This window comes from Astyanax mexicanus, chromosome 11 (assembly GCF_023375975.1).
Source record: "Astyanax mexicanus isolate ESR-SI-001 chromosome 11, AstMex3_surface, whole genome shotgun sequence".
Taxonomy (NCBI): Eukaryota; Metazoa; Chordata; class Actinopteri; order Characiformes; family Acestrorhamphidae; genus Astyanax; species Astyanax mexicanus.
Genome location: NC_064418.1, coordinates 32,697,182 through 32,714,515, shown reverse-complemented (window position 1 = coordinate 32,714,515; position 17,334 = coordinate 32,697,182). Strand labels below are relative to the sequence as shown.

The 17,334-nt window shown below is 37.4% G+C and overlaps 1 protein-coding gene across 10 annotated transcripts in view; it reads left to right on the top strand.

Annotated features, from left to right (window-relative positions):
* The window catches only part of zmp:0000001200 (dedicator of cytokinesis protein 9), a 122,964-nt gene that overhangs the window by 68,925 nt on the left and 36,705 nt on the right, over window positions 1-17,334 (top strand). For all 10 annotated transcript variants that reach the window (XM_049484899.1, XM_049484896.1, XM_022680313.2 and 7 more), the window contains exons 3-10: window positions 2,323-2,412; window positions 4,074-4,156; window positions 5,625-5,694; window positions 9,118-9,213; window positions 10,236-10,370; window positions 14,715-14,889; window positions 15,271-15,323; window positions 16,676-16,750. In XM_049484899.1, the coding sequence (XP_049340856.1) occupies window positions 2,323-2,412; window positions 4,074-4,156; window positions 5,625-5,694; window positions 9,118-9,213; window positions 10,236-10,370; window positions 14,715-14,889; window positions 15,271-15,323; window positions 16,676-16,750 (777 nt within the window). The remainder of the gene's footprint in view (window positions 1-2,322; window positions 2,413-4,073; window positions 4,157-5,624; window positions 5,695-9,117; window positions 9,214-10,235; window positions 10,371-14,714; window positions 14,890-15,270; window positions 15,324-16,675; window positions 16,751-17,334) is intronic.

Here is a 17,334-nt window from a genome sequence, read left to right as displayed (position 1 = left end):
GTTATTCCCCTGCATCATCAATCCTCATGTCAGCATTGTGAATAAAAGTCAAGTCAAAGTCATTTAGAAAGAATTTTTGAAGATCAATAAGCGCAGCATGTCTAAAAGTTTGTGACCACCTGCTGCTTTCATTCTTCTTAGAATCAAATGGGTAATAATTCTGCTTGCTGCCACTTTATCAGTGTCTGTAAAAAGCATAGATACTGTGGCTCAGTTTCCTTCTTTTCTGTAACAAAAATAAAGCCAATATTATTTGGCAAATGTTTTCAAATTTGCAACCTAAATCTGAAAAGTCAAGATGAGAGGCAGAGCCAGACTCACCTAGTCATTTAATAAATCCTTCCCATACCAGTGTGTCTCAGACTGCATTCATTGAGCTTTCAACCAAGAAGCTGCAATAAATAAACTCAAGAACTTCATTCCATCTTAACAGAATAAACGTTTATAAATTGAACAACAAATTAGCTGATATTCTCACAGGAAAACTAACTGTTATAATTAGACAATGTAGACTGAAAATGGGCTGATTTTTTTCATTGAAACATGTTACAAAATCTTTTGCAACCAGCCAGCAGGGGTCACACTGGCCATGTTTTCTAGAGTCATTGAGGCAGGCTTTAAAGCATTTTTTTCTCACTGACAGTTAGGGGTGTAACACCTCTGAATAAACTCCACGACTCCACGTTTTCGGAATGTTTTCGGTACGTATTCTGTATCTTTAGTGAAAAAAATAAACATTTTATATTCTATATAGCCTCATCTTTATAGTAACAATGGAACTTCATTATAACCATGTTTTGTTTTTTTGGGATGGAATGTTGTAACGGGGCTTGAGCTCTTTTATTAAATGCTTGAAACCAGGGTTCTCTCCTACTATCATCATGAGTGGCTCCATCTTCTGGATCTTGTTGGAACAAACAAACAATGAGCCTGATTGTGGCGCTTTATTAGGAACAAAAACAACAGCATTACTTTAACTCATTAAACTACACATATTTTTTCCTAAGCATATTACTGGATGCATTTCAGTGTTTGAGTTCGTTTTCAATTAGATTGATAAAATTAAGAGAGAGACAGAGAGAGCAAGTGAGCGAATGAGAGAGAGAAAGAAAGACACAGACATGACACGAGTGAAAGAGAGTGCGAGAGACACAGACAGACAGTGCGAGCGAGAGAGACAGATAGACGCTGTGAGTGAAAGAGAGAGAGAAAGAGAGAGACAGACAGACGGCATGAACGAGAGAGAAAGAGAGAGACAGGTGGCCTAAGCAAAAGAGAGAGAGATACATAGTACGAGCGCCTAACCCTGCATTCACACTGGGAAGCGGCATGCGACCGTTGGTGTCCTATGGCTGCGCAGTGACTGTTGTAGACAGTTTGAATGATCGGTGTTTCTGCACCCACTCTCTGATTGTGTGTTCCGGCTTTCAGTCAGAGCTAAGTTGCTAAAAGCAGCAGTGCTACAGCTACACTTTCCGGGTTACGTTTATTTGTTCCACAAGTCTCCTTTGTAAAGAATACACGTACTGTTACACCTTTACTGACAATACATTGCTTTAAGCTCATGTTTGCCTTCTACAGAGGCTGCAGATTACGAATGTAGTTTTTACTAGTTATATCTAGCTATATTGCACTTTTTTATCATTGAGAGATTCTGTTGCTTTTTAAGCTTTGACCATGGGTACTGCCATTGTTTGTGTGTTTTGAACGAGAGAGAGAGAGAAAAGGACAGAGACAGAGAGACAGACAGATGGTTCCTCATAACTTATTTTTTTTATTTTGGGTGGGTTGTGTTCTCTCATGCTGAGACTGAACAATACAGAGCATTCCCTGCCCCTCCGCCTGAACTTTTGACCAGGAGCAGAACTGGGAGCGGCCATCAGACAGGAATAATATTTAAAATACTCTTTACAAAACCTTTTACCAGCTGGACTGTGAGTGTGTTTTTACGGCAACTGTTTTATTAGCCGAGCATTGACCTTTCTTATTAACCTTTCTTTAAATCAAATCTCTCTTACCTTTCATTACAAACTGTATATCTACTGCAACAAAACACAGTGAAGCAACTAAATGAACAATAGAGATGTCAGATATGTCCCATCCCTCAGTTTCCATTATTATTCCGTGAAGAAATGTTGCAATATTGCTTCTTTGTTCTTTGTTAAGTCATTGATTAGGTATTTGAAGCAGGGTGTGTTTTTTCCAGTACACATTAAGTTTCTGGCAGTTGTTTCTTTTTGAAATGTCTCTAGGGGATGATCCCTGCACGCGGTTCTGGCAGGATGTAATGAATTTTTCTTTTTTACTTTTTCTCTCCTACAGACGTGCATTCTGCGCCGGCTAATCCGCACTGTGTATCCATCAGTCCCAGAGAACGCTCAGAGAGAGGCACACAGCCTGTTCGTGCAGGAGGTGAGAGAGCAGCTGAGAACATTCATAGACTGTACTATTACTGCACTAAACAGCAGGTTTATATCATTACTGTTTCATTACAAAATCATCACAAAATCCTTGTATATTCATTTTTGCCATTTTTTATATTTTGACGTGATGCGTCTGTCAGTTGGTCTTGACATTGTATCACAATTTTCTGATAAATATTCAATAGAAATGCTCCAAAGTGCCTTAAAAATGATTGATGCTGTTGTTTTTTTGTTTTTTGTTAGGAACAACATTGTCATTTTTTTTCTTGTACATCACCAACATTTTCAGACAGATCAGGGAATAGTCAGACATAGCCAGTCTATAGTCACACTGTAAAAGTGCAATTTTAAATATATATAAAAAGAAAATTAAAAAGTGAAATAATATATAAATGTGGAGTGTTTTTCAATAACCTCAAACATATTCATGCTTTAAGCATTTTTCTTTTTTTTAACAAATTTATTTTTTGCCTTTTAAATTATTTGCCTGAGATGCGTCCAAACATCTTAACAAACATCTTATTAGTAAGCTAATAATAATTTACAACTATCACATAATTAGAAGTGTTAAGCAATGATATGATATGATATGATATGATATATAATGTGATGTATAATAAATAGTTAAAATAGTCAATATTTAGTTTGATTATTAGTTGATTATTTTCACTAAGTTAGCAAACATTCAAAATTTATAGTATATAAATTTAATCTAAAATGACAACAAATTGAAAACAGACCTCTCACAATAATTGCAATATCAATTTATCGTACAGTTAATGAACATGACCTCAATAATTTTTGATAATCGTGATATCGTCTATTGTGTTTATTTGTATGTTTGTTCACATATATAACAGTGAACAGTATTTTAGCCAGTCATGCTTCAATAGCTGTGACTTCATACACACAGTGTGGGCTAAAGTAGGTAAAAAAATAAGTATAAAATTCCCAAACTAATTATAATAAATTGTTAATTCGAATGTTGTTGTCAGTGCCATTTAATAGTCCTAAAATACAAAAATATTGTGTAATCATTTTTGGGACAATATATGTCAAATACAAAAAAAATCTTCAGGCCTAGTAGTTTATAGTCTGAACTTTGGCCAAAAATAAAACTTTCCTGTCACTCACTTGTGTACACAGTTGTGTTACTGTTATAAAGGACAGTATTGTAGAAAGGGAGGAAAAGTTCACTGTATGTAAAACACACCCACCAGACAGGAGATTCAGCATGAACTCAAAATGAGGTGACCTGACCATTGTAGAACGTTAATCTTCAGCTTATTTATCAGTATTTGTCATTTTTATGATATCACTAGATAATCTCCATGTTCTAGCTGTATAGGTATAATCCTTGAAAAGCCTAATATGAGATTGAGACCAAACAGTGGAACATCCTGATAAAAAAAAAAAAAAAAAAAAAAAAAAGGTTTTCTTTCATCTGGCACTCTCTGGCCCAGCAATCAGATTGGACCAAGAGCAAAGGAAAGGATTCACTGCATGAACGAACCCCTTGTAGACCTTTTTTCTTCCTTTCTCTTCTAGGACAACTTTAGAAGATGTGCCTCAAAATAGCAGCATTTGGAGTTCACTCTACTGTAACCCAGTACAGAATCTAATAATCCTGTATTATCCTTCTTGTTCCAGTGTATCAAGACCTACAGATCAGACTGGCATGTTGTCAACTACAAGTTTGAAGATTATTCTGGTGATTTTCGTCAGCTGCCCAAGTAAGACACAACAACGTGGCTTCATGTTTCTGTTGAACGAGTCTCCATAGCTTCCACTTCAGACATGTGTTTAGCAACCTATATCTCAGACACGTTCTGGCATGTTCCACAATAACTACGTATAGTGTAACCATGGATTTAAGGTAGCAGCACTGGTAGAGCTTTGATGATGTGTGTGTGTGTGTGTGGTTGTAATTATGAAAACATGTCAGCTCTTGGAAAGTCTGTGGCATGACACTATGAGCAGGAAATGTGCATTTTGTACAGCCTCACAGAAACAATGGCACCAGTGGAACAGTCCGTGACTTCATCTGTTCCTGTAGTAACATACTAAAAGTACAAGAACTGTTCTAGAGAAGGGTACTAGTGCAATTTTTATAAAATCATGATACATTTTTTGTGTAATTTTTAAGCATATTGTGGATATCGCTGGAGGTAAATTTTAGATTCAAAATGTGAAAATATTCTATATATTTTTATATATAAATATTGTGAATTATTAATACCTTTATATATTATGTTGTAATCTTTTTATTATAATTTTATATAACATTATATTTAAAATACAGTAATATATAAAAACATTATATTTTAAAATACACTTTTCAAATATAATTCTAATTACAAAGTCCTAAGATAGACCTGTCCATTCGTTATTAGCAAAGGGCTAGTGTGATGGCACCTAAATTTGGAAGGCCAATCCTCACTTATATAAACTCCCCCATATCAGTAGCAAATCCTCCAAGGAGGGTGATGATTAGCACTTGCATCCAGTACTTGTGGTCAGTCACTGCCTCTTTTTAATCTGTAGCTGATATAGTGTCACTGAGTTGCCAGCGTGCTCAGAGGAAAGTGCAGCGACCCATCTCTGATACATCAGCTAACAGACACCCGTGCTGTCCAACATCACACTAGCAGTGATATGAAGAGAGTGTCTCATCTACCTACCCAAAGAGAGCCAGCCACTTGTGCTCTCTCGGGCTCCGGCCGCTGATGCCGATCAACATGATACGGGATTCGAACAAGTGATCCGCAGATCATAGTCTGCTGAACCACTCAGAGACATGGCTACTGGTTTTCATACCAAACAACCAGCAATACACCTGATTACACTTGTTTATTCAGTTGGTCAGTCGTGACACAAATGTTGACATGTGCTTCTGCCTTTAAATGTCTAAAATGAAAACATTTTGCCATACTGGCCTTTTACAGATGGGACTGGGTGCCCTTGTCCTAAGACACAGTTAATGCATAGCAATAATTGTCTGAGAACATAACAGTGAGTAGCAACTTTGGGAGAACTTTTAACACAGAAAATTTATCCACAGAGTAATAATCCTTGCTGTGCTTTCTGGCCATGGTCCTTCTAAAACTTAAATTTTATCAGACATGGAGTTTTTTTCTCATGCAGGTTTTTTCTAGCATGCATTCTAATCCTTGTTCTTCTCTGTGTTTGGTGTTTAAACAGTAAAGCATCTAGACCTGATAAGCTGGCAGTTCACGTGTTTGAAGTGGACGAGGACGTGGATAAAGATGAGGTGAGTGGATCTGGGGATTGTACACCCCAGCTTAAACTTCTGATGAGTTACACGGCTACAAAACTATTAAAGTATCTCTTGAGAGTGAGGTAAGTCCAGATGTCTGGCTATTTTGTGCTTTATTTGTTATTTTGGAATGAAAGCCTAGGTCAGAGCCAGGCCTGGATTCAGAATGACTTAAAACTCTAGAGAGATATCTTACATTGATCACGGTATTGTTCACCATTATTTGCCTTCTTTACTGATAGTGAAACCTGATAGTGAAGATACGAATGCGGAGGACTACTGCTATGCTGTCCAGCATAAACTGGACCTCCACCCACCCTCCCGTCCTCCTTAATGCTGGGGAAGTGATCACCCACATGCAGTTTGACCAATAGGTCATTTCTCTCTGTGAATAGTCCGGCAGCTTTAGCCTGGCCCGAGGCAGGAAGAGGTATCTAATGGCCAGCCGTGGCGGCTCCCACTCCTGCCTGCTCCTTCCAAGAACTCTCCTCCTCTCGGAACCCAGCACACACACGCCGCATCATGTTTCAATAATCAGTTCCAGCAAACGACTAATTTGGCTCCTTTGGACTGACCCTTTTGGCTGTTTTATTCTTAGGCATTTGGTTTTAATCATTGTTCTATATAAAAAAGACTAATTCTAATATGAGGTATGAACTGTAATTACTCGCCGTAGGGTGCTAAGTTCTGGCACTTACTCTAAGTGCCTTAATTAGGCTTCCTGAGGCGCTCAGGAGATTTACAGCCAATGGCCAACTTCATCCAGCTGCTCTTAAGTAGCTTGTCAAGTCATTTGTCTGGACTGGAGGTTGGCTGATTGAGAGTCTGCACAGTGTATAAATAAAAATATGCTGCCTTTGATATTATATAAAAATATAAAAATACACACTGAAGAGTCACAGGTTAACTTTACACCCAGTAATGACTACCCCAAGAGTCCATCAGCAGACTTTTATTATTATTATATATTTTTGTTACAGCCAACTAAAGGCTGATGGATTGTTAAAGCGTGACTTTGCCATGTATATATTATTTTATTAGATTTTTTTATACTAATGTTTGATTGTGACTTTGCAGCCAATAGCAGTACTCCAGAGGTTGCAGCTGTACTCTAAACTTCACAGCCAATTACTTTTTGCCCCATGCTAGAGGAGCTAGTGGAGTTTCACTGTGTGATTGACAGCTTCTTGCTTTAGTCCTGCTTCAAACCATGCAGCACACTTCCCTCACTGGCTGAGATGAGGTAATGCAGGAGAACTCGCTGTTGGCCGTGACATGCACGTCATATGGATTGAGCCTGCACCAAATAGGTCTCTGATTTTGGCACTGGTTTCTTTCTGTTATGTCATTCATACTGCACCAGATGACCTCCGCAGATGACCTGCAGTTAGAGTGATTGTTTTTGATATAGTTGCTTGGAAACAGCTCCTGTGAGGGTTCGGAGAAAGTAGGTTATAAATTGGCCTGCAGTTTTTTGTGTGTAAATGTGATGTGTAAGTTTGAGAGTGTGTACTTCCCCTGTTCACTTCCATTGTAAAGCCAGTTTGAGTTTGATGCAGTAGAGATGGTTCAAAGTCAAAAGCATGTGATCAGCCAAATCTTTAGTCTTAATCTTTAGTCATCTTTGTCTTTATCCATGGAGTGTGCACAGAGACTGAACTTTGCTTTCATTTTTGCTGTCTTCATCAGCTCAGTCAGCTGCTCACCTAATATGCCATATATAGTATAATTTTTATTTACTAGTGAAATATTATTGTTCTAGCTTGCCCACAACTGGCCATCACCTTATTGTCAGACCCCATTATACAGCTCTGGGGAAAAAAATAAAAGACCACTTAAAAATTATGAGTTTCTTTGATTTTACCAAATCGAAAACCTCTGGAATATAATCAAGAAGAAGATTGATGATTACAAGCCATCAAACTAATCTGAACTGTTTGAATTTGTGCACCAGGAGTAAAGGCATAAAGTTAACCAAAAGCAGTGTGTAAGACTGGTGAAGAAGAAAAAAGCAAGATGCATTAAAACTGTGATTAAAAACCAGGGTTATTCCACCAAATATTGATTTCTAAACTTTGAGTATGAACTTGTTTTCTTTGCATTATTTGAGGTCTGAAAGCTCTGCATCTTTTTTGTTATTTCAGCCATTTCTCATTCTCTGCAAATAAATGCTCTAAATGACAATATTTTCATTTGGAATCTGGGAAAAATGTTGTCCGTTTTTTATAAAATAAAACAGAAACTGAAGTGGTCTCTTTTTTCAGAGCTATTGTATATAAAATCATGGGGAGCTGGCAGAATTAACAGAACACAACTGGCAAAAAAAATATACTATGGGATGTGTAATTTAAAAATCAAAGGAAACAACTGATGCATCCTTGATTTCCCATGATTCACTCTGCAAGTACAATGCAAAAAAAATAATAATAATCAGACTTTTTTTTTCTTCAAATGTTAGTTTTATAATTCTAATTCATTACCTTGACAAAATGAAAACGTTTAGCTAGACCTCTTCCATGTCCTTGTGACTCCTAGACTCATGTTATATTCACATTCATATTATAAAGTTCTGTGTTAAAGCTGTTTGAAAACTTCTAGAACATAAGCAGTTTTAAGCCATATTAATGGCATGCCAAAAAAAGCCAGAAAGGCAGAAAGGCTGTTTTGGATCAGAGGAAGGTTATTCAGTTAAACCAACTCTGCTTCAGCACCACAATCAAAGGGGAGTCTGTCCATTGTCCAGAATTTCACAGACATCTCCTTATCTTTCCCGACAAGACTTAATGGGTGGCCTGTAAGTGCATATTTGAGGCTGCGTCGTTGATATCTCATTGTACTGACTTGTTACCCTTAGGAAGGTGGTAGATAAGATTGAGGTTTTGGCAGCAGGGGCTATAGACACATTTCCAAATAGTGTAATAGTGGACTTTTTTTTTTTCTTTAAAGATCCACATTCTTTGAAATGCACTCAATCAATGATAACAACTACCCCACGCAGCACTTTACATTTCTCTTGAGATTTACACGAACGCTGTAATTACTCTTAGCAAATATTAAAGCTCCCACTTAATCACAGTCCAGTGATCTGATATGACATCCTGTGCTGCACATTCTGTGTTCTGTGTTTATTTTTTTTACTGTTAACACTGTAGATAAAATCCTCCTATTTGGAAGATGGTTTTCTGGGATGGGACTGCACATATCCAGAACAGTGGTTTGTTTACGTTTATCTGGGTTTCTGCTTGTCTCCGTTTTCTCTGGACAGGAGTTTGGGATATGGATTCCTCTCTCAATGACTCCCTGTTCTTTTTAGCGTTTACTTTAGCTGCAGGATCAAACAGAGAGGAACTGGAGCCACATCACAAAACTCATTCTTCTCTTTCTCTTTTTCGTGTGTGTGTGTCTGTGTGTGTGTAGGACACAGCCTCCTTAGGCTCTCAGAAGGGAGGAATCAGCAGACAAGGCTGGCTCTACAAAGGCAACATGAACAGTGCTATCAGCGTCACAATGAGGGTGAGATACCATTTAACAGTTACAATAAAACAGCTCAGTTAGCCACATTCATTTTTTTCCTATTAAAATTCACACTGCAGTCTCTAGATCAATTATCACCCTTTCTCCTGATACATACATTCTGTTAGACAACACATTCTATTAATCCTGTATTCATAAAGCACTATAAATGTATTTACAATGCATTGTATATCATACGTAATACCTTATAATGTCCTCCATAAGCTGGCATAATAACTTATAAATTCTTTTTTAGCAACACACATAACACATTATAAAGTACCAGTATGTGACTACATAATTGCATGCTTTATATTAGTATGTTTAAATCCTTATGAACAGAAATTAAGATATTAACACCTCTTTTTAACGTTTCTTGTAATTTGCTGGTTTGAATCCCGTTCGTGTAGCTTCAGCCTCCAAAGCCCCTTTGGTCTTGCTCTCTCTGGGTAGGTAGATGTCACTCTTTCACTCCTCATCCCTCTAAAGGGTGATGTCAGTCAGCAGAAGGCGTCTGTGAGCTGATGTATCAGAACCGAGACGCTGCGCTTTCATCAGAAGCAGCGCAAAAAGAGGCGGTGAATGATTTCACATGTGTCAGAGGAGGCGTGTGCTAATCTTCACCCTCCTGGTGTTGGGGCATCACTAATGATAGCGGGAGTCCTAATGAGTGGGTTGGGTAATTTGCCGTGTAAATTGGGGAGAACATGGGATAACATTTTTAAATAAATGTATATATACTGTATATATAAAAACTGTAAGTACTTATGAGCTATTATCCAAACTTACAGTAAATATAAGGTATTATTTATGCTGTATAATGCAAAATATAGAGTATGGTCTATTTAATGGCAAAAATGACAACACAGTGTATGATTACGTTTTTCAAACGGGAAAAAGCTCTTTAGAGCTCCCAAGTATTGATTAATGTTTTTGTACAATCTTCAGATTGTCCTCCAATCGATTTTATGTGTCTTACATCTTAGTAAACCATAGTTTTGTGTTTATTTCTTTTGTTTCAGTCTTTCAAACGGAGGTATTTTCACCTCACGCAGTTGGGAGACGGCTCCTATAACCTGAACTTCTACAAGGACGAGAAGATTTCCAAGGAGCCCAAAGGAACCATCTTCCTGGATTCTTGCATGGGTGTGGTTCAGGTACAGTATGCAGAGGATAGGGATAAATGTGAACTGAATGTGAGCTCATTAACCACAAAAAGGGACCAAACTGACTGTCTTTCGTGTATACTGATATCCTTTTAGCAGAGAGAGTCTTACCCCATACTGTATGTGCATATATAAAGAAGGATTTGTATTTAATCTCCAGACTGTTTTTAATCACATACTGAAAATATCTAGTCTCCACTCGGCTGGATCTTGGGGTTAAATGAATGATTGCTTTATATGACGCCACCAGCTGTATGGAAATATTACTGTAAGCCAGGGTTAATGTTCTTTCCATACTGTACCACATCTGCTGTTTCAGTATTGGGTTATCAGACGCTGGCTTGCACTTGCTGATGCTTTTTGCAGCTACTTTCTTTTATTGTTTCAGTCTGTACCTTCATTTTCCCTGCAACTACACTTAAACTAGACTTGTTGCAGATAAGATTACTGGCATTCCTGCTTTAGGATGTACTTTTTGTTTAATAGTTTTGTAGGCGAGACTTAAGTTAAGTGTCATAATGGAATATTCCTCTTATCATGCTGTTTTCTTTTTATTTGAAGGCTTTATATGAAGGCTGATTACACAAACTGCCTGCCTCAAGCAAGACTTTTAACCCTGAGGAAAAAGCATTAACCAGGAAAAGCCTCGGCCACACAACATTTAAAAAAAGATGGAGAAAATAATTAGCCTGTTCCCTGGAGCTCCATACATACAAAGTGCTGTCCAGCCTCCCTCAGTCCAGCTACTAATGAACCAGACTGCCCCCCATTCATGTCCTCCTATTGTACTGTGTTTTCAGAAACACTCCCTAGCACTGAAATAGCTCACCGCTGTAGTAAGGGCAGGGCTAGGGGAGGTCTTACTCCCCTGGATTTAACTCCCTCACTGAGGAATGCTTTCCAGAACAACAAACATGTTGGGAAAGCTCCTGCCAGATTAGTAAAGGACTCCAGCCGGATGATGGTGGGTGAAAAACAAAAAGAGATTTGTAAGACGAAGGTGAAGAAAGACGTGGATGAATCTCATCCTACACACTGTACCTCAGTCCGTCCTGAGTTTATAGTGCTGGAACTCTTCCAGGAGCTGAATGATTTTGTTTTTCCAGGTTATGAGCACTATTCCTGTAGAAAATTCTGCACAAATATGCAAAAACTAATAGATGAGAACCAACTAATTAATCTGATCATTTAGTGGAAAAGCTAATGGAGTAAAAATCGTTTTCACAATTCACTCCTTCACTCAAAATGTAGATAATCGGCAAGCACATGTTTAAAGACTCTTTTATGCCCTGTAATCTCTGGAAAAAAATAAGAGACAGAGTTTCTTTGATTTTACCAAATTGAAAACCTCTGGAATATACCCAAGAGGAAAATAGATGATCACGAGCCATCAAACCAAGCTAAACTGCTTGAATTTTGGCACCAGGAGTGGCATAACATTATCCAAAAGCAGTGTGTAAGACTGGTGGAGGAGAATATGCCAAGATGCATGAAAACTGTGATTTAAAACCAGGGTTATTCCATTCCAAATATTGATTTCTGAACTCTGAACTTTATGAATATGAACTTGTTTTCTTTGCATTGTTTGAGATCTGAAAGCTCTGCATCAGCCATTTCTCATTTTCTGCAAATAAATGCTCTATATGACAATATTTCTATTTGGAATGTGAGATAAATATCTTCCATAGTTTATAGAATAAAACAACAATGTTCATTTTACTCAAACATTTACCTATAAATAGCAAAATCAGAGAATCAGTGGTCTCTTAATTTTTTCCAGCGCTTTATAAGGCTAGGAGGTCATGGCACATTTGCCTCAGCTTATTATTAAATTATACTCTAGACAAAAGTATGTTGTCTGATTTGTGTGTAATAAGCAAGTCTAATTGAGAATATTAGAAAACCTGCTCATTGCTAATTAAAACAAAGAAGCAAAACTCAGACCCTAAACATGTCTTAGCTGGTTTACTACGTCTGAGGTAAGAGTAAAGTACTGCAAGATTGTCACTAAGGGTGCTTTCAGATTTACCTTCTTTGGTCTTTGGCTTTCTGGTTCTAGTCTTTTTGGTTCTAAACAAAATAATAGGTGTAAAGTGTGAATGGTGCTGAAAACCAAAGTACCAACATTTGGTCCAACCAGGAGCCATGGTTCGGTTTGTTTGCAGTTTGGTATTTCAGACCAATTTGGGAAGTTAAATAAGACTGTGATAAGCTACAAGTGATTCTTGTATCTACTGTATTTATAAACAGAAATAAAAGGAATACAAAGGTAATCTTTCGCACATCGTCGCTGTCCTATTAAAAAACACATCTCCATTTTTGCCGATTTTTAGTTTACTACATAATTTAAACAGACAAACTGTCCCTTACACTGTGCCAAAATTTCTTGATGAACTGACCAATAGAAACTCTTCAAAATGGCATAAAAAACACTTTTTACATTGACTTCCATTGAAAGTTTACAAGGTTTTTTCTCTCTCCTGTAAAGTTGCTGTTTTGGAGTGTTTTTCATTGGACAGCGGCGACATGCATTAAACCTTTAGTTGTATTTTGGCTGGGAAGTAGAATTTGGCACAGTATCTGGAAAGACAAATTCACATCGACATAAACATCCACACATCTCCAAACCAATCAGTGTCAAATCTAAAAGTGTATAAGATAGAGGATCTAGCCCATGGAGGAGATGCACTGTAAGTGAGGGGATTTTGATTTATAGCTCTACCATCTGTGTAAAGATTAGCTAGCTACACTCATGCGGTAAAGAGAGGACTAGTGCTTTTCCAGAGGTTTGACTCATTCTGGCTCTCTGACATTCCTCTTCTCAGCAACAGCATTTTATATTAGCCCTTTAATTGTGTTCAGCTACATCCCTTTAAGACCCCTCTGCTGCACTCTTGGCATAGTGTTGCTCTTTTGTCCTCCATATGGAAATGCTTTCACCTGTCTTCCTTTGTGCTTTTTTAGCTTTTTTTTTTTTTAAATAAGGTCACACAGGTCAAATCAGCATTATAACCTTCTGGATCGTGTGTGTGAGATAAGTAGTGTTCTGGAACATATTGTATTTATATTTGCATTCACTTAGGTCAGGGGTGGCCAACCCATGGCTTGTAAGCCACATGCAGATGTTTGCCTGCTTATATACGGCTCCATTTATTATATAATAAATATAAATATAAATTATATATTTGCTGCATACTTTCCACCTTATTTTGGCACGCTCAATTTCAAAAGTCTGCTTTTGAATATCCGGTCAGATAAAAAAAAAATGAAAACTCGTTTTCCTGGATTAGGATGTTCTAGTGTTGGTTTATCCTCTGAAAAAAGGTAGAGCAGATGTATGGGCGTTTAGTTAAACGTGTTAAATTTATCCCCGTCAAGTCTAGACGCAGCTCCTTTACTGAGTAAGGTGGTGGATGTAAGTCTATTCCAACCGTTTAACCGTTCAAATCCTTTAATTAACCTTTTAAGGTTGGATATGTTCTATATATCTAGTTTTGACACCATTTCTAGAAGTAAGTGTTAAATACAGGTTATGAAAGTGTTTTTGTCATTTGTGTTATACCAGGATTTAGCCGCATAATATTTACAGTTATGTGCCAACAGTTTTTGAAGAAGACACTCAGGTTTGCAGGTTTGTGAGGAAACCTTGAATTTTTTGAAAATTGTGCCTATGGAAAAGAATCCCAATGTAAAACAAGCTGCACTGAAGCTACTGTCAATTTTTGACTCAACATATATTTTATGAATCAGTATTTTCCACCCTATTTCATGTGAAATCAGGTAGGAAGATATGTTTAAAAACTGACATCAATTTTGGTTGCTGTAGTACTGATATTTGTTTGTGCATATTTGTGTAAATAAATAATCGATGACTCCTGGTAGTAATGATTTTTGATCTGTGTCCAAAATGTTGGCCACCCCTGACTTAGATACATTAAATGATAAACTGCGGTTATGAGCTCCTCCTGTGTGTGCGAGTGTGCGCATTTTAGTGAGTGTTGCTGTTGGATTCTGAAGTAGAATACTCTGGTTTTAGGCTGTTTTATTCTCAGTAAGAGGCTTGTTTGCACACTGCACCCAGATAAATTCACTTTAGCCCCCACACACACTCTCTCTTCTGTTTGTCCTTTTTGGAAAAGCTTACTGACAGTCTTCCAATGCTTCCAAGACTTCACACCTAGTTCCAGAACACAAACTTTGACCAGTCGCAGTGTGTTAATTTCAGATTTGGAGAACCTGTACATTTGTAGTGTTTTTTATTTATATGATATAATAAATATCACTTAAATAAAGCTAACATTTCATTTCTTACTCTTTTTTTTGTTGTATGTGTAGAATAATAAGGTGCGTCGGTTTGCGTTTGAGCTGAAGATGCAGGATAAGAGCGCGTATCTGCTGGCTGCGGATTCCGAGAGTGAGATGGAGGAGTGGATCAACACACTTAACAAAATCCTGCACAGTAGCTTTGAGCTGGCCATGCAGGAGAAGAGGAACGGAGACCTACATGACGGTGCGTGTGTGTGTTTTTCATTATTAGACCACCCATACAACTACAATTCTTGACATGACAGTAGGCCTACTCCTCCTGAGAAAACAGAGCAACAGAGAACATGTCTCCATGTAGTGACACACACACTCAGCTCAGCCCATCTCCCCTATTAAACACTGTAGACCCTCTGCTTGTTCTCTGGGGCAGTGAGACTTTGCAGACCCCTGTACCTCCTGTCTGTGTTTTGCTTAATCTCCGCTCAGTGGTCTTCGTGGTTTGTTTGCTCTAGTTTAGAGGTTGTGGGTCTGATGTTCCCTTTGATGGAGTTTATCTATCATTAGCCGCAGTTTTTCTTCCTGTGGTCTGGATATGTGCCATGTTAATTAGAGCTGCTCTTTACAGATGATGAAGTGGGGAAGGCAGACAGCTCTTCGGGGAGTATGGACAGCTTTCAGGTAGGTCCTGTTAATAAAAAGATCAGCACAGAACTCTGGTGAATAGCCAGCAGAGTCTGACCAACTATGTGCACACATTTGATCAGCACAGGGTTCATTTCAGTTGAAGAATTTAGGAAAACATCCATGAATGTAGAAAATTGAGATGGTGTAATAATGGCATTGTAGTTTAATGCACCATTACCCTCCATGTGGCAGAATGGGGTTATTTATCCCTCCTATTTATCCCTCCCTGGTAAGAACATCATACTGTATCATTAATGGTCAGTTTCTTACAATAGGATTAAATAGAGATTTTCAATTGAAAGGAAGATATAGCCTATTGTTATAAATTAGAACCGGTATGCATTTTTCATATACCGCCATACCAGTTGAGATGCTGCCAGAGCGCAGAAGAAGTTAATATGTTAATGCTAGCCAGTTAGCATAACAAGCTAATACACTGGACTAATGGTAGCTCAGCTCTGTGGACTCTCTGGAGCTTCTGCTGCTGCTCCTTGCAATATAAGTAACTATAGTCCTTTTAAATATATGAATATTGTAGCTTAAAGGATCATTTTTAGTGCACACTGAACTGAATGTATTTGTTAACTGGAGAAAGAAGGAAATTGTGGCAGATTTTAATACTGTAATTGTGATTTTTAATAATGTAATTCCTCTAATAGCTTTAGTAATAACATATTGTAAACTGATATTAAACTCCAACAATAGAACATTTGAGAAATAGCTCCTAAAATACTTATATTTTGAGGATTTTATGTCCGTTTATATGTTTATGGAACTATTTAAAATATTTAGCTTGTTTTGTAAAGGAAACCGTGTTAAACTTTTTAAGGTATATTGTTTATATTCTTCAGTTGTTTTTCTGCTAATGAAGTCTGATTTTTTTATATATTGTGTAATTTTGTGGGGAAAAGTAAACCCAATAGTAACCAAAGCCTTAATTTAAAGCCTTAAGTTTTGATATTATATATATTCCTAACAGTACAGTAAGTCAATAACCTATATTAAAGCCCAGTCATGCAAAAAACTATAAATAAATAATACTTTAAAAAAATACAGTAATATACCATGATTAACATTTTTGGTCATACCACCCAGCACTACTATTTCTCAATCCCTGTCTGGGAATCTGACTCTGCAAGTCCATGGGATTGATTCCTAACCCAATATTCACCTGCCTGTGTAATGCTTTTATGAGAGTGGCCCTGGATGAGAGTGTCCTCCAAATGCTGTCAGTGTAAATAACACAGTACAGTTACTTGTCGACACATTAATAATGTCATTACAGTATTAAGTGTTATTGACATTCCAATCTGTCCTGATCCAGTGATCTATGTGCTTCTCCACAGAGTACACGAGACATTGAGTCTAAAATGAGGAATGAGACTCGACTAAAGCTCTTCACGCTGGATCCAGACACACAGGTATGGAACTAAAGATAAGCTGCTTAAGTGGAACAGTGTTGTTTTTTGATGTTTTTGTTTTGTTTAGATATCCCTACAGTCTACCAGCAGCTTCACTAATACACTACATAATACATCTGTCATGTTCTATGTATTTAAAAGAAAGAAGAATGCAGTTTGTAAAGGAGATTAAAGAGAACTGGCAATATATGGCAACTCTACCTACCTACACAGTTCAGATTTCTTTCTGCTGAAATGGTTGAAATGGTTGATTAGACGTCAAAGAAGCCTCAAACCTACCTTTTTGTTTCTTTTAGTATTTGTCACCCTGCATGTTAATTTTTACGATTTCTTTCAATATTTTGTCATAACTTGAATCTGAAAGTTACATATTGTCCAAATTGTTAAACACGCTAAAAGAAATGCTTCAGAATTACTAAGAATATATATACAGCTCTGTTCTCCTCCACCAGTCTTACACACTGCTTTTGGATAACTTTATGCCACTCCTGGTGCGAAAATTCAAGCAGTTTGATGGCTTATGATCATCCATCTTCTTCTTGATTATATTCCAGGGGTTTATAATTTATAAAAATCAAAGAAAC